At 51.0% G+C, this 21,649-nt stretch overlaps 1 protein-coding gene across 1 annotated transcript in view; it reads right to left on the bottom strand.

Annotated features, from left to right (window-relative positions):
- The window catches only part of XXYLT1 (xyloside xylosyltransferase 1), a 72,056-nt gene that overhangs the window by 30,143 nt on the left and 20,264 nt on the right, over positions 1–21,649 (bottom strand). The window contains exon 3 of the mRNA XM_068955186.1: positions 3,266–3,398. Coding sequence (XP_068811287.1) covers positions 3,266–3,398 — 133 coding nt within the window. The remainder of the gene's footprint in view (positions 1–3,265; positions 3,399–21,649) is intronic.

Genomic DNA, 21,649 nt, shown 5'->3' with positions numbered 1-21,649 from the left:
CACTGCACTTGCACCGACTGTTCAAGGAGGTTCAGTTATCAATCCCATTACTAAAGTTTCCAGTAGGAAAATAAAAGACATATAGAGTGATTCATCTTTTTTTAATCTTTCCCTGAGAATATTTTCAGTAGGATTAGTGAATCTAGACAAGCTATCTCAGATGCTCAAACTCAGCTCATCTGAGAACTTCTTAAGGCATCCTGAGCTGGTGATCCGTCTCACCAATAATTAAAATGAAAATTGAGGTTCATCCTTTAAACAAGACAGGATAAATTAAATCAATTTCTGGAAGTATCGATCTGATCCCACTCAACATAGCACCTGCTCAAATACGAACCTATTCCCAGTCCCACTAGCCTAGGGGCTAGAACCTCTTGTGATGGCTGGACTCTACATTCACCTGCTCCTCTAATGTAGTCCAACTGTGTTGCATACAGGCATATGGCGCATGGGGAACAAAAAGGGGGACAGGAGATAGGGTTAATGAGAACCCCCTTTGCAGACCAGTGGTGCAAGGCACCAGACCAGGGCTGTGTGTTACTACTGCCATCATCACTCAGGGCTGAAAGCTGTGACTGACTTTTATTGGAGACACGTGTGTTGCTGCTGAATGCAGAGCTGAGTTACAGCTCCCCAGCAGAACAGCATACATGCGTGCAGTCAGACAGCCCCCACCTCCTGTCACCCACACGCCTGCCGCAGCCACGAGGACACCCACCTCCTGCATCTTGTGGCTGGCCTCGCACTTGATCTGCAGCCTTTGCTCTCCAAGAGGGAAACGGCCTCTCCCCTGTCCTTGCAGAACCTAGGAACGGTGCCAAGGCCACGCACCGCCCAGCCCCATTACCAGGAACCCACCAATCTGCGACTCCAGACTACTGAGACTGCGCTGCTGTTGACACACCTCACACACGAACCAAAGGAGATAGTGGATTTTCCCAAATGGCACCACCAGCTTGGCAAAGCTCCAGAGCAGTCACATAAGAAACAAGACTTGTTTCCATTACCAAAGAGTACATTAACATAATGTTTGGGAGTGAAGCTGTTTGGCTGTTGCAGCTACAGAACGAGTGGTGCCCCACTTTGGAGAAGAACTGGGGAAGCAACCTCTGTTCACTGACCACCCCTGTTTTTCCTTTGGGCTTGAGAGCTCCAGACACAGCTCAGCCTAGTGACATTACCTGGGCTGAAGTCATTGTCAGTTACAACATAGCATGCCACACACTCACCCAGTCCTGGCTGCCCTTGCTGCTGGGCAGAAACACAGTGGCTCTGCTATGCTCTATTTCATCTTGCCCTGACCCACAGCCCAGGAGGCCAACAAGACCTTTTTCACAGTCAGGACTCTACTTCCTGAGTCTAAAGCTCTGGCTATCAGGCTTGGCCAGCCTGTATCACTTTATTTTGTAGGGCACCACATAAACAAGTGCAAACCCGTAAAGACTGGTGCAGCAATTACACAGAGATCCTTGGGCCGCCTCCTTTGGACCCAGCTTAGCCCCGAGGAAGCTGGAGCTGCTCCTCCCTGAAACCCGCTGGTGGCTTGTGAGTGGGAAGACCTCACTGTGTGGCTCCCATTGCTAGCTGCCTCCACAGTCAGCACCGGCTGATGGACCAAGGGTTCAAAGAGCATGCTACAATGGGGATATATTGTTTTCTCCACTATTTGGACAATTCAGAGCTGGAGCCCTCTTCACAGCTACCTGTAACGCTGAGATTGGTCCTGTGGTAGAATGCTATACGAGAAGTAAGGAACCACATGGGTCCATGTAGGATATTAGCGGTTCCAGAAGCCGTAAGAGTGACCCTTTACCTCTGACCATGCCTTTGTCCACGAAGAGAAAATTTCCCTCCAGACTGCCCAGCTGGCATTTGCTCTAGTGCACGTTTCACGCCAGACACAGAAAGCACTAAATAAACCCTTAAGCACAACAGCTGGATCAAAACCACTGTGAGCACGTTCAAAAACGTCAGTTAGCCCTGCTTCTGCCAGACAGTTATAGCACTGCTCACGAATGACAGAGCAGTACTTTGCAGCTGCAAAGCACTGGGAACTCTGGAAATAACTGCCAGATTTGGCTGCTGCTTCTGAGTGGCTGAGGCTCTTCTCTGGGAAGAATGAAGTCTCAAAGCCTCCATCAGCTTTGGGAGAAATCAGAACATCTGCACAGCAGAGCATGGGACTATCTGCATGCTTGCAAGCCCAGATCATCAAGAGTTTTACCCGTTTAGATTTCTCTGTACGAATACCTCTTCAGCAAAGGGTCCACTGCAACTGAAAACAGCATCCATTCTTTAGCAACCTGCCGACACAAGCAGGGAGTCAAGTACTGAAGGACCTACAGCAACATCAACCCATCTGTGTGAGGGGACACCCTAAGCACATGCTCCATGCTTCGGCAGGATACCTCCAGGGATCCAGAACCTCATTATCACCTAAACTCAACATATATTCTCTGCCTAATGGAAACAGAGAAACCACTAAATGCCACCAACAAAAGAGCATCTCTCTTTCAGTTGTGGCATTCCTCAAAAGATCTCTTGCATTAGCACAGGATGTGGTTCAAACTCCCTGCAAGTAAGCTAACGGCTGGAGAAGGCAGACTGTGATCTGCTTAAATCTCTTGACAGTGGGATTCCCCAGTGCTGGGTCAGTTGTTCTGTGGGAAACATGGAGGAAAGCAAAACAAAGAGAAAAGCTAAACAGCAAAATGTAAGGCAACTGCGCTGCTCAAAGGTAGCCCCTAGACTGTGATTGCTGCCTGTCTGCACTTTGATCTTTGTCAGCCTAACAGAATGCACAAGCACATCTGAAATGCACTGGTCCCAGGTCTGCCTGGAATAAGAAAACGTTGCTACCTGTTGGACAGAGCAGCAATATTCATGGCCAAAAGCTCTGGACCTTGATGAACAAAGTAACACTCCAAAATTCACTTAGAGTATCTAAACAAAAATGGCTGGGGAAACACTTCTCTAATGGATATTCTGTGAGTCTAAATATGGATTTAGGCACTGATTATCAGTAACTCAGTTCTGAAAGCCTTGACGTGATGTGTGAAATCAAGGAAACGACAGTAATATTGTACACTTCATTCATATCTGCCTAGGAGTTTCCCATTAAATTCCCCTGCTGGGATTAAAACAGGGAGACACTTTCTCCGTGGATTTTGTTCCAAAACCAGAGTGGAGTTGAACAGAAAATACAAAAGCCAACTACTGCCCTTCCTCTTTTCCTCACGCTCCTGCTCTGGGCATGCTGCTGTACCTGTATACTGGTTGCATTTCCCTGGCAATCCCAATGACAGCTCCTTCCTGGAAGTTGTCGAACTCCTCAAACAAGTCTCGGATGTTGGTCTTGTACTTCAGGTCCAAGTCTACCTGGATGATTCGTGTTACTTCTGAAAGCACAAAGAGGAAAAATCAGCTACAAAAGACAAAAGCGTAACTCGGTCACCACGCAGAATACCAACAGAGAGGTGACGACTTACACCCAGTAAGGAGAATTTGGCCCAACCAGCCCAGTGGGCAAGATTCTGAGCCAATCTAGGACAAAAACATTCCTGTTGCAACCCCTATATAAAGGTACCAAGCTTCAATCATCATGACAGCATTTACCACCCCTACATTTTAGGCATGATTTACATCTGAAACCATTTCTGGTGACCTTTTGCTTCTATCAGACCTCTCCACCAGTCAGAAGACTGGCTTTCTATACCACTGAAAAAAGCAAAATATAGCTTCAGCTCAGTTCCACAACAGGTATTTTTCCCCTTTCTGGAAGGGCTTCTGCAGAAACAGCCAAACAAAATCCCACATTTACCTTCTGCTATGCACTTCTGGGAAAAGCTACTTACTCAACAAGTCTTTCCCAGCTCCAGCCCACAAAACCATCCCTGGCTCTAAGTATCAAACAGAGTAATTCCCTTTGCGGACAACAACAGTAATTCAGTAAGCCACATTACACCCTCAATAACACCTGCACAAGCTCATTAGCTTCCAGTGGCCTGACACAGGCTTCCCCAAGGGCAGAGATTACAACATTCTGCAGGCACAGAACTGCTGACGGTCTATAGCAGCCTGGAAACTTTATTATTACTGACAATATTCGGTTGGAGACAAGCTGGGTCGTGCAGACGTGGAAGCATCTTCCACTCGCAGTGAGAAAGGCAGAGTGCGAAGAGGCTGCAGGATGTTATTTGTAAGGCCAGTCCTGCGCTCATGATTGGGCTCAGGACCATTGCACAGCATGCTTCTCCAGAAATAACACTCATATCCTGTGCTCGGGCAGTGGCTCTAGCAATGCACGCTGTGAACCCGTCAGACCAGCGGGGTAACATCACTGCTGGTAAGGGAACCGAGCCACCAGCTGGGCAGCGGTCAGCCCCTCTGTTCAGCTACAATATGAGGCAAGACACGTCTTCCTCTCTGGCTCGGGCGTCAGGAAGAAGTGTGACTCCATGGCCTTTCTGGCCCTGCTAGTTTCGCCAATCAAAACCCCATGGAACAAGCGCACCTAATTCCTCCTCTTTCCTCCCCTTTCCTAACCGCTGTCACGGCCCCTTGTTCAGAAGCACGGTGACGGTGAAGGGCTTCCTAATCTGTTTGCAACTACAAGAGAGCCGCTTCCTTCCCACATCAAGGAGAAAAGGAGACTGGCAACTCGTTATAGCAGAAGAAAGCAGAGCAAGGGCTGGCCATGGCCACCCGGCCCCTGCTGGCTTTTGTCATAGTCTCCTCTGCAGCACACGAGACCAATTTATGGAGATATTGTTTGGGAGAGGCTGGGGGAGACATGCCTTTCCAAGGCTGCTTGTCCTGGGTGGATTCAGGAATGCTGTACTGATTGCAGCAGGCTAAGTGAAATGCAGTAAACGCAAATGCTGAGCCGGAGAGAGATCAGACCATCCGATCGGTTCCCCCAGCCTGGGCAAAGCCATGGCCACCCAGTGACCAGCAAAACTCAGCCCTGCTCAGGAATCATGAACGAGTGCACTCACATATCAGCAGCTAAGTCAGGCAGTTTCCAATGGCCACTGTCTTATGTAACGCCAGAGCTATTTATGTGTGTTATAAAAGCCAAGAGCAAATTGGCTGGGATGCTTAGCACTCGGCGCTAATTGGATTAAAAAGACTGTGCCAACCTGTTTCCGTCCTCATTTACATTACACAGGTGCCATTACAGCTTTCTGTAGGCTAGATGTGCATTTTAGCATCCTTCTACCACTGTTTTCATAGTGATTAGCAAATAAGGCTCTTGTCCTTCCTCCTGCCAGGTATTTCCAGATAGGAGGATGAATCCAACCTCCCCTCACCCTGTCTTGCATGCGTCCTCCCTGGCTAGAGTGTGGGGCATCCAGAACAGGCCTGGTCCCCTCTGGCCCCCATACCATGCACGTCATCGTGCCAGACCTGCTCTCTCCCTCCAGTTTGTGGGCCTGCAACACTGAGCATTCGCAAACGTGTGCCGACCCCAGGCAGGCTTGTGCCATTGGAGAGCAGCACAGGAGCTATCACCTCAGCTGCTGGCGCTCCATGTTTTCCTTGGCTTTGCCTGTGTTATAGTCTTCATATCACCATGCGTTCTGCTCCTCCTGGCCTCGTGGTGTTTGGCATATGCTTCTTGCTACGACCGTTATGCTGAAAGCAGGAAGAAATGCTTTTGGCTTTTTTTGCCCAAACTCAAAAGCAACTGTCAGGACTAGAGACCCAGAGATGATGAGAGCAACCAGGCACACAGAGCTATCTTTCAGCACAGGAATGTAACTTTTCCATTTCAAATGCATTTATCACTTTATGTTTGTGTTTCAGCCAAACACAGGGCTGCACAGCAGCTCTGAATTTTTTGCAAATCCTGCACTAATCCAGGGCTCTCAGCAATTGGTCGTATCTAACATACAGTCTTCATTTAAGAAGGAAAAAGCTCTGTGAGGTTAAGCAAGAAATACACTGCTTAGTCTGCAAAGTTTCCAAGCAGAAATACAAATCAAGGAGAAATATTATCTGAGCTACAACCCAAGCTATATCTCAATTTATTTTTTTAGCATCCATCATTGTCTACCGACTAAAGAGAAAGCTGCATTCACTTCATCCTGCAGTAAGGCAGTCCCCAGGCCTACCTAGCATTTACCACCCCCATAATCCTCTGTTTGCAAAGATTTAAAACCCAGGCGTAGTAATTCACTACAGGCTAAAGCAGGTCTTGACCTGAAAGCAATTTCCCCCAGCCTTCCTAACTGCCTTAGAAATTGCTAGCACAATTCAAGCAGATGAATAGGCAGAGCAAAGGATTTCTGAAATGAGGAACAAGATAGGCATCCCAAATACCCCAAATGTAATCCCCCCTTAAAGCTATTCCTGAGCTAAACCCAGACTTCCCGTGCAGTCCATACCACAGCAGTGTGAAACCCCAAATCCTTTACACTACTGCCTAGGGACTATTTAGACCCAGTCCCAAAACCAACCTTTGCAGCTTGGTCCCCTCTTACGCCAGAGGGGGTGTCTGCACACACTTTCCCACCCCACGCACTGTCCCATGCCAGGTCTGCCCAGAGGAGCACCCATCCGCGGGCACGGGGACACATGACGATGGCGGGCTTCACCGCGCGGACGTGGAGCCCAGAGCACGGCAGCCTGCCCTGTGACCAATTCGTTAAGCACCAACATTTGCATTTGGCAGTTCGTGGATGCACAGATCTCCCTCTCGGGAGCTTCGCGTCTGTCACGACGAGGCACATCACAGCAACAGCACGCACCTGCTGGCCACTCCTGTTCCCAAAAAGCCACAGCCACCGACCTGCCTCACGGGTCCCTCCAGGAGGAGCCCGACCCTGGGATCCTCTGCAGCAATGACAGGCTGTTTCTGCTGGCACCTCTGGGGCAAGCCCAAGGCTTTTTTTTTTTTTTTTTTTTTTTTCCCCTCCAACTCTACCCCAAACCTCATTTCGGATCCACCAAACCTGTGGCAATGGACCAGGATGGTCTTCCAAAGGAGGAAAGAAATCTCTGTCTCCAGCATGAGGAAGCAGGGTAAAGTGCCCTCCAGCACAACCTCAGCCAGGGAGAAACAGGGAGGAGGCCTGAAATGTCCAAGGCGCTGGAAAGCGAGGTGGGGGGAGGAAGGAGGCGGTGTCCCCAGGCTTGCTCCGGGAAGCATTCCCAGCCCTTGCAACAGCAGGGGACAACTCCAGCACAGTTCACCCCGGCGCAAAGCAGGCTTGAGATGGCTCATCGGGTTTCAATTAAATCAACCACAAGGCACGTCATCTGATTGTTCTCTAAAATTACAGATGAGCGCTAGCTGCAGTTAATCACAACTGAGAATGAAGGCTAAGCTTGGGGGGGAACTCTAATTCCCTGCCTCCTCCATTTTTCCCATCCCTGCCTGCTCTGGCACCATCACCCTGCGCTGGTCTCCGTGCTGTGCTGGCAGAAAAGCTCCAGGAAAACGTAGCCAACAAATTAGACAAGGAAAATAAAAACCTTTTTCTTCTCCTCCTTTCCCTTTTTTTAAGCAAGCATTGATTGTGACACAGGGACAAAAATGAGTGCGGGCAACACTAAATGCTGTTTTGCCAGATGTTCCTTGCACAGATAAATTAACGGCTAAGATGATTTCTCTGTGATCACTGTCTGTGACTGGCAAGGAGCCAAGCACTAATATTTATGATTTATCATGGTATTTTGTCCTTTTACTCTGCACTTTGCCCTGACTACTATGTGGGGGTGGAGGAATCACATGATCTCCTCTCTTAGGCACAAACCGCTTGGAAGGGTCCAGCTGGAAATACGGGAAAACGCTTGAGTGTTTTGCTCAGAAAGTGAGTTTTCTAACTTTGCCATAATATATTTTATGCTCTTCTCCACTCAACTCTGGCTCTTCCAGCCATTGTGCACACAGGGGAGCTAAGGCACTCAAACCGGAGGAGATCTCCATTAGCAGTGACAGTTTTATGACACAGGCTGGCCCCACTTAAAGCTCGTAATTTTTTACTGCAGCCTCATAACAGCAGCCACAGGGGAAATGCTGTCTGGGCTTGGCACTGCTAAAGGCTTACTCCAGCTCACACCAAGCGATGGCCGTGTGGGCTCGGACACATCCTCACCACAAAGCAGGGACCGACGCAGTGCCGACTGTGGCATTCAACATCTGCAGCCTGGCTTTACCACGCCGACTCAAATCCTCCCTCCAGCTGTTACAACCCTGCTGTGATCCCGAGGTGAAAGGCTGACTGAAAGAACGTGTGATCCAAAGAAATCCAGAGCAGGATCTGCCGTGCTGGGAACTGCAGGCGAGAAAGCCAGCGCCCGTGCCCAGGTTATCTTGTGCTGGGGAGAATCAATCTGCTATCCCAAAGCAGGACTCGGGACGGTGGCACAGACTCCCTCGAGCACGCCCTCCCTCTTCCCCCGTGAGCCTCAGCCCAGCAAGGGCTGCAGGCAGATGGAGGTCACTTCCCTGCGTCCTGGCACCCAGAGCCCTCTCCCGGGATCTGGCAGAGCTAGGCAGGCAGGAGAACAGGCACTCCGGGTGTGTGCCGAGGGGCCTGGCGAGCTGTTCGGCTGCCCCGGCAGCGTCAGAGCCCATCACTAAAGAGCGCACAGGAACGCCTCTGGCAGGAGGCTGCTTTTGGAGCACGTCTACTAGCCTTTCACGGAAGGAGCTGGATCCATGCTCTGCCCTCACAGCGCAGCAGGAGCAGTGCCCTTCGAGTGCGGACACCGAGGCACAGGAGCAGGCTGACTTGCAGCAGGTCAGACCATCCTACCGTTAAGAATCTGCGGACACGCCGTGTGACCTTTCTGAGCAAATTACTCTTCTCAAAAAAAGGTGATTTACCCTGAATAAGTGAGTGAACGTGACTTGCAGAAGGGGTGCGCAGAGAGGAGACACGCTGCTTTGGCCAAACCAACCAGAGCACGAAGGATGCTCAGCAGCTGCCCAAGAGGCAGCTACAGAGCTAGTGAGAGGAACCAAGACCAGGCGCCTGAAGTCAGGCCACACATCTGGCTTCAAGAGCTGGTTCTGCCAGCCCAGCAACACGCACTACAAACGAGGGCGCTATGCCCCATATGAGCTTCCCGCCCAGCTCCACGGAGCAGTCCTGTAGCGGCTTTTACTATCTGAGCCCTTTTTGACCACTGCACATGCCTTCACTGTTCAGGGCAGCCTACAGATAGGCAGATCCCAGGAGCTGACAGCAGTCTTGGGCTCTATGGCCCTCAGTTTGCCCTTAGGCTAAGGGATGGCCTAGCAAGGGACAGTCAATAGGGGGTTTAGTAAGAGAAAAGGAGATGGAAGATCAGGACAGCAGGAGGAGATGCAGAAGCAGGAGCCAGCACAGAGCTTGGGGGCAGGTGCTACACGCATAAGCCTGTGGGCACAGTTCCCTCAGCTGCCAGCTGCAAACCTGGCAGGTGCAGGGGAGATCCCCTTCTGTGGCTATTCGCCTTTCCCTGCTCTGGCTCCTTGGCTCTCAGTGAGTCACTGCCTCCCTGAGGCTGTAGGCAGCCAGGTCAGATCCAGGCAGAAACACTGTGTGCACCAAGAGTGGTGTGGATAACGCTTTCTCCCTCCACATGCGGTCAAGGTGTCTGCTCCCAGGTGCATGCAGGTCATTTGTCTGGGGCCAAAACTATTATCTGGATTGATGATATGCAATTTGAGAGCTTCCTATCCAAACTAAAAACCTTCTGGGTACCTGGCACCTCTGGATGTAGGTGTGGGGAGCCCAAGGAGTGGCATCAATGATGCATTTGACTCTAATATTTAGACAAGGCAGAGAAGCAAGAACATGCTAGTGCTGAGAAGCACTATACCCAAGCATCCTGGCCTTTCTAGGTAGCAGAGATGTATTTCTGTTATGTAGGCAAACTCATTTAAAGACAGCCCTGACAACCTTCTGTGTGAGAACTGTACCCAAGTCGTGATAAAGAAAAGTCCAGGCCACAGGCACAAGGGTTGGGGCATAAACACTAACCTCTACTCCAAACCCTCTTCTTCCATACAAAACATGCCAAATCTGGGTCAAAAGTATACCGCCACCTGCAGTCATGCTAATCACGTCAATCTGCAAAGAAGGGAAATGAGTAAAAATAATAACTTGTGTCAAACAACAAATAATGAAATGGAGAGTTACCATCAACAACGTACAGCCCAAAAGCTGCCCAGTGAATGACATGGTCTTAACTACTGTTAATTTAGTAGTAGTTTAAACAGCTTTAGACTAGAAGAAACCAGAAGAATTGTAACATCTTCGGGTTGGTGCAGCTCCCCAGCTGAGTGATTGGCTCAGCTCCCCGGTCAGAGGAAGAAATCCTGCCTACAGCTGGCCTGACATAGAGGAGCTGTTCAGAGCAAAGCCACTGCGACACAGGCTCTGCAGACAACAGCCACTCTTCCACCAGCACCGCACCCCACCCCTGCTACACACCCTGCCAGGGTCTTCCTCTCCTCTGTCCAGTGAGGCTGTACTGGGGAAAATGGTGAGGGAGCAGCAAGGCCCATTGCCCTGCCATGGCTATGCAGTGCCCAAGTCTCACACACGCTCTTTGGTTGGTGTCTGTCACTGAAGCTGGCGGTGATTTGCTTCTGCTCCCACCACCCTCTGCAGCAGCGTCTCCACCTCTACCTCTCTCAATAAGCCTGCTCTTAGGGCACTGGACCTAACTGCTCCGGTCCACCATGCCAACAAGGAGACGTTCCTCCTGCATGTATTGGAGGGAACCCGCTCTCCCCAGGGGCAAACGCTCTCTGTACTCAGTTGGAGCTGAGTTCCTGAGCAGGACTGTATCTTCAAAGAGATCGTTTTCTCTGAAAAATTTGTCTGGGCTCAACTTAGGTACTACTATTCCTAACCCCATCTGCTCACAGACAAGATCGGCTCCACTAGACTGCCAGTGGTGATTTTCAGTGATTCACTGGCCAGGCTCACAGAGGGGTTCCCAGCCCCAGCTGGTCACAGCCAACCCCTTGTCAGATCATGGGTTTGGAGACCACTCCCTGCCTACACACACACATCCCTCACATGAAGATGTTGCAGGACCTAAGACTTACTAACCACAGAAACACAATTCAGGGTTAAGTGTGCAGCGGGGGACATGCAGCAGAATAGCTGCCTTGCTACAGACGAGCACAGCATGCAATTCTCTAGAGCACCCCAACCTCTCCACACCTTTTTTGCAACATGGCAGCAACATATGGGACCTGAGGCTGGTGCCCTTGGCCCACTGCCAGGCGTGATCTTTGAGGCAGAACAGAAGAGGTGAAATCAAGGAGGACAGCACTGGGATTCCTGTCGGTGCCTTGCTGATAAGCCCTGACTTGGTGCACAACCCAGGCCTGCTGCTTCACCTTTCCGCGCAGAGCCAGCAGGAGTGATTCCTGCAATACAGGATTCAGCAGCTCCCTCTCCCCTATCAGGCCCTGCACCTTTCCGGAGCCCACGCGGTGGGGAAACGGATAAGGGCATGGTGATGGGCAAGGACATACAGCTGCTGGATTCAAAGCGGCTCAGAGCCTTCTGCGAGGACCGCAGGCGGCTGCAGCCAGCATGAGTGACACTGCACAGCGAAGGGACAGGAGTGTCCCCTGCTGGCTGCACAGGCTCTGCGGTGAGTGCCTGTAGAGCTGCCTTCAGGGTCTCAGGCAACAACATGGAATAAACGTGGGTTTTGCCACTTAATTTGAACTATCAGAAGGAATAAATCCATGCCAACCCAAGCTCTCAGGTTAGGAGGTCAGAGGGGCTGGAGGGCTCACATCTGCTTTTCTGCCAATGCTGGGCACATCTGGACAGCTTCCACCCCACCTCTGTCCATTGTCTGGAGTTTGGCTCTGACTTGTGACGATTTTTGTTACTCAGAAGCCACTCTCCCAACAACAGAGAGCTCTGCGCTCCCGTGCCGCTGCCCCAGGGCCCAGCATGCTATGCGTCACCAGCAGGTACGAAACTGTGTCTGAGCTCGATCCAGGACCCACAGCCCTCAGACACTGAGATGAAACCTGGCTCTGCACGGGGTGGGCGACCCTGTATCCCAAGGAAGGCCCAACCCAAGCTCCAGGCATGACTGAGCACAAGTACTGACCCAGTCCTGCCCTAGGCTGCTGCCTGCAGTCAGCCTCCTCTGCCAGCTTTATCTTCCTGAGAGAGCAAGGTCCTTGTGTGCCTTCAGGAGTCACCACTCCTCACACAGCTGCCTGCCTGTGCAGCTGGCACCTGGAGGATCTGACCAGCACCCCCTGGCCTGTACGTCCACAGCCTCCTCTCCACAACTATGGACAGCCTTCACATGATTAAAAGGATTCTCACAGCCTACGGAAACCAGGAGCAGTGAAAGATCAGCAGCAACTTTCAGATTGCTGCCCTAGGCAACAACCCGCCTGGGCCAGCGCTGAACAGCCTCTGCTCCAGCGGGCAGCGTGCTGCCAACAGAGACACGTGGGGCGCTGACCTCGCGTGCACCGCGGGGCTTGCAAAGCTGCTCATGCTGGCTGTGAAACCAGCATCCTCTGCCCTTGGTGGCTCAGACAGACGTGTGGCCAAGAAACATATCACACCAGCGACCAGTGCCAAGGCAGGGCACGGGCACAGGGTAGCTGGCACGCTCTGGAGGGGGTTATGCAATGTGCAGGGTGCCATGTACTGCACCGCCGGGATCGGCCAACTGTTACTTAGAGCCTCCTGCTACGGCTGCAGCAGGGAGCAGAGCAGAAGTGCTGCTGCAGTGCCAGGCAGAGAAGCCAGAGCCATGATAAAGCGAACATGGATACGCACAGTGTATTTATACAAACATACTCTGTTCCTTTGTCTGTCCTTTGTTAGAGGCTTCCTTTGTTTTGCTAACCCCAATGTTCCTGGCTGCTCCCCGGCAGTTTTCCCTTTTGCTGTCATGAGAGTTGTGAGCAGCTTCCTGTTTTGTTGTGTGTTCCCCTTTCCAGGTCTTATTTTCTCGACAGATAAAGTCTCCCTTTCTGCTTCCAGGATTAATCGTTCCTGCCCACCCGCCTGCCTGCCGCGGGGCTGACCCGCGACAATACCGGCAAGCCTCACCCAGAGGAAGCCGGCGGGCTGCAGCCGGCGGCGGGAGCGCGTGCGCGCGTGCAAACGTGACACGCTCCGCAAAGCTCACCGCCAGCTAGCAGGCGAGAGCGGGGTGGCCCGCCATCCCGGGGGAGGCCGGCGCAGAGCGCGGCCCGGGAGGCAGACCCACCTCGAGCAGAGATGTCGACGCCTCCCTTCCGCTGCAGAGCTTGCGCTTTGGAAAAACGGTTCCTCTCACATGGAAGCGGGTCAGGAGATGCTTTGTATCCCCCCACCCTGCCAATAAACAGCCGCACAAGCCTCTGTGCCAGCACTACGCGGTAGGGCTTCTGGCAAAGTGGCTCGGCTTGGAGAGGCTGTAAGGAGGGAGCTCTCTCCCAGGACTTGCTACTACTCTGGAGCTCATCTTCCCTGGAGAAAAAAAGATCCTTTAAAACCATACCTCAGAAGGGGCTTATCAAGGTGCTGACCTTTGACCAAGGTGCTTTAACCTCCAAGCTTGCGGTTAAATGCTGCTCCTCCATCCCTGCGAGGATCACCTCTGCTCCTGTGGCCATCCTAATGGGCAGCTCTGCCCTCCTTCTCATTGGGGGTCTTTGCTGCTGCCCAGTACAGAAAGCACTGGCAAGAGCAGTACCGCAGTCACCTCCCTTCTTCAGATTTCCGCCACTGAGAGGCCTGGAAATCAATGCTCTGGCCATTTGTCCACATGTCCCTTTCCCCTCCACCATGCTCAGAACAAGAGCATCAAGAAAGCAATTACATAAAACACTTGGGCAATTCTGTTTGATCAGGGACGAGGACCATACTCCCTGCTCTGAGCTTGGCTTGGTAGTCCCTGTGCCACTTTTCCAGCCACAGAAAGATCCTGGAAAGAGATGAGCCCCATGGGATGTCCCCCAGGCTGCTGGTCATGGGTTTACACCATGGCCCAACCTCTCCAGCTGCATCCCGCTGTTCCCTTTAGAGCGGCTGTATTTGACTTCACTTGACAGCTAGGGTGCAGTACTAGCAAAACTCCCAACTCTCACCCCTGCACCACCTGCAGGGAGGTCCAGCTTTTTCCCACAAGCTGCCTGGGATTAGACTGAAAAAGGCGGCTATGCTGCCTGACTCTTCTGCACCCACCATCTGGACCAGCTGGAGAAAAAGAGCTGACCAGTGAACTCACTCAGTAAGCCAGCCATCCTGCTGTAGGCATCCATCTCTCCCAGAGCAGTTGCCTACCTGCAAATGTGAACTCAAGAGGGTGTCTAGGACGGAGAAGGACATACCAAGAAACCAGAACAGCCCTGGCTGGCTAACAATGTCATTAAGCAGATTTCTACAACTCCTGTTATGTACCCAGTGGAGAAGAACAGCAGCTTCTTCACAGCAATTCCAGCCTATCAGCTAATTAAAAAATTAAGCTGTCAGCCAGGTACAGATGACAAATCATTGCTAAAACTCATGCACAGCAGCTCCTGCACAGCATCATTACTTATCAGCTTCACAATGCGGCTCTGCCACCAACTGCCCCGGGCACAACGCACGAAGGGTGCAGCCGCACCACTCGGTAGGCTGCTCTTTCTGCAGAGCCCCTGTACTCCCTCGATTGCCCACAAGTCCTGGAGAATTAGACTTTGGAGAACACAGAGTGTCGCCTTTGCACATGCTGATACGGGGGAAGGAGCAGTTTCAACACCAGCTCTGGAGACCGAGCAGTTTGGCTCAGAGAGACTTTCAGCACATCTGTAAAGCTGTGGAGCAACTATCTACACAAGCTAAAGGATCTCATACAGCACTGGGGACCCCCAGCATGGTCGCTGCAGCAGCCGGACTGTTCTTGTCTGGTCCAGATAAACGTCTCTGTCTCCACTCCTATTTCCATGTCCTGTTCCTGACCCAAGAGAGACTCCATGCACAAGGGGAAGGGCCTGTTTCACCCCACCTCCCGCTACCTCTGCACTGGCCTGGCCACAAACAGGGGCATTTGTGTTTTGCTACCTCAGCGGTGAGCAGAGGGCTTGCTCTGCACTCTGTGCAGTCACTATGAGGAAGAGAGAAGGAGAAAACTTGGGAAAAGGATACATTTTGTTCCAGAAAAATAATTTTTCCCTGTACATCTGCTTGACTCCTCATAACCCATTAAGGTCTGAGACCAATATTTAATGGTGCTAAGCGCCCTGGACCTTGCCTGGGCTCCGTACCACAGACGGCGCTGAGCACTCAACAGCTTTCAGAACAAAGCTGTAAGTGCTGCTTGTTACGTATTTAACATACAGTGTCACTGGGGAAGGAGGAGTGTGAAGACACTTTTTGTAGCTGGAGTTAGAGCCACAGGAAACCTTGTAATCAGGCAAAATAAGGCTTAATCCCAGGCTATCAAAAATTACAAAGCGGTATGGATGGAAAACTGTAAAGCAATGAACAGGTGAGATGGAAAGGGAAACCAAAAACAAATCTAGGAAAATAAACGCATTAAAGTAAATGATCTAATGTCTCGATTAACTACAAACGATGCAGGGGAAGGGGCAGCAGAGCTGCAGGCAGACATTGCCCCTGTTTCGTCTCACTAAACTCTAAAAAGCTAAGGCAGGGCTGCCACCAGGACCTTGGGACGCAGCAGTCCCCGCAAACCCAGCCGGGCCAGGCTTTGAGCAGGCCTAGGATTTTAACGCAGGATGACTCGAAGTAGCTTCCATGCTGCTACCCTTTATATAAAGGGAGAGAGGGGCTAGCTGCAAAAGGAAAAGGGTATCCCCTCCCTTAAAAATAACCTATGTTGCTAGGAGGGCTAGGAGAAAGCTTCCTGCTGCCCAGCACCACCAGGGCGTTTATCTAAACAACTGCCCTGGCAGGGCAAATGCCAAGACCCTGTCACTCTGCAGGAGGTGGAATAACAGCACACGCCTACCTCGGTGTGACAGATCTAGGACATCCAAAATAATCGATGCCGGCACTACAGCGAGGGGCAGCCAATGGAAATAATGAAAAGTGACACCACCCCAAGGGGCTGCGAGTCACGTTGGACCAAAACGGTGATCATGCTGTGGGAAACAGGCCTCCCCGGCGCCGGAGCATCCAGGGGACTGCCCTGAAGCCGCCTCTCCTGCTAAGCAGCAACTACACTGCCGGCATCAGAGCAGCCTGCCCGCGCGCACGCCGCGCAGCACAGCAGCGCCCGGTTGCCTGCGAGCTCGCAGCGGGCACGGACGGGGGACACAGCGCACGCTGGCAGCACGGGTACGCCAGCATGCTCCGGAAAGCAGCCAGGCCGAGCACCCCGGAGGGCAGCATCTGGGCTGGCCCCCGGAACAGCTGGGGCAGCTCAAGCAGTGAAGAGTGCCCAATGCACCTCAGGGCAGACGGGCTCCCTCTTCCAGGAGACACATGCTCTACAAGCACGCGGACTGGATCAGCGCTTTAATTCTCCAGGTAAAAACCCTCCTACAAAGGCACAGCCTCCTGCGGTTTATCTGCCAGTGGGTTTATTTAGAGGCATTCTGCTGCCTGCTCTCCAAAAACACCACAAAAACTCCAAAGGCACAATAGGAGTACCCCATCAAGGAACAATGGCTGGCACTGCTGCCCCTTTGCTTGCAAAGCTATTATTTCAGCCTGTCTTCTGCTCTCACTAGCTTTAACATGCTAGTTCTGCCCAGAAACAGCCTGGGGAAGGAAGCTGGCTCTTTTTCACACGGACAAGACACGAAGCAGAGAGAGAGAGGTTATGTGAGCCCATCAGAAACTATTAACACTCCCTCCATCCCCGTAAAATTGGGAACGTTCTGCCAGAAAAGAAACTCTTCTGCTTCTGCAACATCTCATGGGAGCTGCGTTTCAGGAGCACGTGGCTCTGGAGGAATCTCCCATGACCACACCACTGACCCAGATTGTCTGTCCCTTTTCACAACATTCCCGCTTCGAGGAAGCACAGCCGGGCCTGGAACATCTGAGATACAGGCGCTCTCCTCTTAGCGCTCTCTGAACTTGCTGCATCTCAGCTACCCCAACGCGTTGTAGCTCAGTCAAGGTGGCAATGCTCAGCCAGCAGTAAAGGGTCAGGATGGCGCACTTTGAAAACGCTCACTTATTAAAATAGCCACCAAATTAAATGGGTAACTTCACTGTGTACAAGGAATTACCTGGCAACTGAAAGAAAAGAAGAAAAGAAGCTTGCGCTTGCCCTTGTCACTCTGCAGGGTGCCACATAACAAACCTCTGCTGCATGTGTCTGTGTTCAGCATGTCACAGGGGATTAGCACACCACAGGAGCAATGCACCAGTGCAAACTGGTGCCACAGAGAGGAAACGCATGAAGTGTTGACCCGGGAAGCCATCCTGGGAAGGGCAGAGAGGACTACAGGCCTGTCTCCAACAGGCGCTGCGCCTAGCAGCTCTTCAGCTTCCCTGGGAGCGATGGTGCTCAGGACATCCAAACAGGCAGCCCAGCTTCAGACTCTCAGGACAGAAAGTCTTGGGCTGTGTTCCCTATGATGAAATGGCATAATGCTGGCACGCGGCCAGCGGCAGCGTGGATATCTGGCTCTGGCAACTCTTAGGCAAACAGGACTTTCTAGAATGACTTAGGCAATCTTGCACGGAGAATTCGAATGTTCCAGCTGCAGCAGCACACTCTCACACATGTGCATATATAAACTCATGTTTTTTTAACGCTAATCTATAATGTTTTCAGAATACTGCACGCCTACTTTTACAAAGCACATCAGCAGAAGACAATCTGCTTATAAAGACGTTGTTCCAGCTAACACACTATTTTCCTGATACTTCTACTTAAAACATTTCTCCTGGCTCCTACGTTTTCCATCTTCAGAGCCAAATGGAAAGCTTGCTTGAAGCGTAGACTATAACCTCATGCAAACCACAGGGAGCGCTCTCAGTGTCAGGCCAGGCTTGCGCGTTACCTCTGGGAGCTGAAATACAACCCAAGGGACCGCTCAAATGTGCAAATCTCGTTACTGCCTCATCCTTTCCTATAGGAACCGGCAGGTCACCTTCTGCTGTCAGAAGGCAGGGCTGCTCTGTGCGTGCGGCTGGAAGGGAAGATGCTGTGAGAAGACACAGTGCAGCTCGGAGCTCTCTGCAGCATTTCTCCAGCCTGGCCTTTGCCCTCCCTGTGGCTCAGCTTTGTGGGAAAAGCATAAGTCGTTGCTCACAAAGGCTGTTTGCTGTGCCCAGGCTGAGACCCCCAGAGCTCTTGCAAGGCAGATACCAATTTCATGAGAGATCATCTCTTAAATCAAGTTGTAGCCAGCAGCTGGAGCCAATTTCAAGTAGTATTAATTCCCAAGCAGCCTGTGGCTTTGTGATTAACAGGCAGCTCGGACAAACATGCTTACACACTGGTGAACGCTTAATAACCAGCACAGTCACAGATAATGAGCCAGAGAAATCACCAAGCTCAAAGTCTGAGGGCCAGGTAGACTACTGGACCATCCAGTTTGATCCCAGTGTGTCACGGGCCACTATCCTGGACATCTGTTATGAAGCCAATGGTACAGCTCTCTGCTGGTAGCCATTTCCCCATACACTGTGTTGCCTGTTCTGCTGCAACAGCCTTTGCTTCTCCACTGAATTATACAGTCACATGCGACTACAGCACGCTCCAACACAGCCTGCAGCTCGGGCAGTTCCTGAGACAGAAGTGGCATCTATCAGATCACAGCTTTCAGTAACTTTCTCTTTCGTGAGCTAGTCCAGCATCTCCTCAGGCCTGGATAAATTTTAGCATCTGCAAAATCCTGTGGAATGGGAGTTCCACGGATCAATTACATATATATGAATAACATCTCATTTCATCTGTTCTGGATCTGCCTCTAGCTAAATTTATTTGAAGCCCCCTAGTCCTTGTACAAGCAGAGGTGGTGAACTCATGCCTGCCTCATATAAACTGTGGCTTTCCAGACTCGGTCATAACCCTCTCAACCAGCTCTTTTTCAGCCTGGAGAATCCCAGTCAATCAGGTTCTTCTTGCATGGAAGCCACTGCTCTTCTCTGAACCTTTTCCAGTTTTCTTCCTAACACACCATGTTGGTATGCCATAAATTTAAACAACGCATAATGCACTTTGTTCTCCTTTCCTAGTATTTCCTAATGTTTATCCAGCCATAGGAAAACTTATTCACTTATCCCACTACTGCTTAGTTTCCTTACAAGCCTTTGATGAACAACCTCGCCACATGGAGATCTGGAGATCACGCTTCTGAGTAACCAATCAACAAGTCTCTAGTTAGGTCTTTACTGTAGAGCACCACCCAGGCTCCGCCTCTCTTATTCAGCATGTTTCTTAAGTAAGCACTGCAGACGGTGATTTTAATAATTTAGTAATATATATCATCCCAACAATTTCAGTAGTGATAATTATATCAAGTATTTTCTCACCAGTGAAGCTTCCCAATACATCCAGTTTCTTCCCCAGATTTCTAGCACTGAAATAAACCAGTCGAGGAATTGCTCTCTTCCTATTTTTGGTCCTGTGCTTTCAAAGTATTTAAAATAGACTTGCTGTGAGAGTCCTATTGCATTTGCCTCTTTCCCACATTGTTAGCTAGATACCCTTCTGATGTCTCTTACGGTCTGCCCTTAGAGCCTTCTGCATGTCCACAGGGCCATACCTAGGATGCAGCAGGAGGCACTGAAAGCAGCAGAGGCTGGGCTCAAGGAACAAGGAACTACCCTGTTGAGCTGGTTTCCTGGGGATTGCCAAGCCTGACTGTGCAGAAATCCTGTTAACTGAATTAAACCTGGCATTTGTATTCATCCTGTTCTGCCCCCTTGTAGACACAAAACAGCCTTGTTAGCATGAGCAGGGATCCAGCCCCAACGCACCCTCTCTCATCAACCAGAAACATCGCGTTGTCCCGACCTGGCTCTGCTCGGCTGCATCCTGTCAGGTTTGGAGAAGCGATACTGTATTCCTCCTCCTGGCTACCCAGAATGACGTCAGGATTAATTAGTTAGCGTTTCACCAGTGCCTACGAGGTGTAGCTTACCATGTAAGAGCTAATCGCTCGCACCACAGGAATCATAAAGCCCAGGGGCCTTCTGTGCTCATCTCTCACTCTTTGCCAGAGGGCTTCCGCCTTCGCACTGGATTATTCAATGGGAAAGAAACCCTGTGTGCTTCCCCAAACATGCCAGGAGAGGGGAGGAGGGGAGGTACATTCAGAGATGACGGTAAGCCCCTCAGGAAGACTGCCAGCTGTTCTTAGCGGCAAGAAAACCCTGCTGTCTACAATTTGTCAAATGCCATTTTCAATCAAGTTCTACTAATACCCTAACTCCACATGACACGCGTTTCCTCCGAGCAAGGTTTCAGAGAGTCCCTCGCAGTAACAGACTCACCTCCGCTGGCTCAGTCAGCAGGGATAAGCCATGAAGCAGCTTCATTAAGAATACGTCTCAGATGACTACAGAATCCTCAGACAAGAAGAATTCAGACAAATTCAAGACTACTTGAATTTGAAGTATCTGGCCCATCTTGTCTCCCAAGGGCTTTCCCTCTTTCCCATCCCCTCTTGTCCAACGTCACGGCCCTGCCGCTGCACACAGTCAGCATAACCAACAGAGCCAGACACGAAGAGGGAGTTTTCAAAGCTCTGCCCAAGCTCCTGGATGATGATGATGATGATGATGTCTTTCCCTGGGCTGCCCAGCAGCTGCTCATGACGCCCAGTTGAGCCTTTCTGGCTCTGGCCAGGCTGGAGATAACCAAAAAGCATTATCTTTTATGTAATTAAGTCTGATGCTCCAACCACCTCCTGCTGCACAAGCACTGCACAACCAAAATTAGTACCCACTGGCACCAGCCACGACAGCGTTAAAGAACGAACAGGACTGGGCTGGAAGACATCCCAGAGCTGCCCTTCTCTCTGCCCCCATAGTACCTGTCCCTCTTCTCATGCCTGGGCTGTTCTGCATGGTGCCCCATGGAGAGATGAGGACAGCCCTGGGAGGGAGGCTGCCTCTTTGGTAAAGAGACAGCCTGACAGATTGCAGTCATCCTAAAATTACAGCCAGAAGAAAAGAGGCAGCACCAAAAGCATCTCTCCACCTGAACAAACACTCTTCTACTGGACAGTCACCTAACGCCGCACACAGCTGAAACCTCACAGCAAGAAAAGAGATCAGACTCTACATGCTAGAAAACCGATGGCACATGCAGCAGGACTCCTCCTGTGCTCAGAAACAACTGCGTACCACTATTTGCCATCAGCCTCTCCTATTGAACCCCCTTCTCATCCTTGCATTTCAGTCACAGCTGCAGACTCTGAATACAAATACCTGCATATTTGTTTGCTCCTTGTGATTACCTGCTTGGTGCCATTTTATTTCTCTGGTGTGGAGGCTAGAAAGATAGCCCACCTTGTCCCTGGAGAACCAGGGCATCTCTAGCAGCGTACCAAGCAGTATCAGACACGTAAGGCTCATTCTTGTTTCCAGCCTTCCACAGTAGGTAACTGTGGGCACTACACAGCATTGGGTTCAGAAAGGTATTTTTTATCTTGACATAATGCTATGAGCTAAAAATCAAAGAAGGTATCAAGTAGAAAGCCAGGATGCTTGTGGTGGTCCTCTGCTCCCCATGGATTCCTCTCCATAGTTTG

This window comes from Struthio camelus, chromosome 9 (genome assembly GCF_040807025.1).
Source record: "Struthio camelus isolate bStrCam1 chromosome 9, bStrCam1.hap1, whole genome shotgun sequence".
In the NCBI taxonomy this organism is placed as follows: Eukaryota; Metazoa; Chordata; class Aves; order Struthioniformes; family Struthionidae; genus Struthio; species Struthio camelus.
Note: the sequence above shows the minus strand (reverse complement) of the source record. Positions and strands in the feature narration are given on the sequence as shown.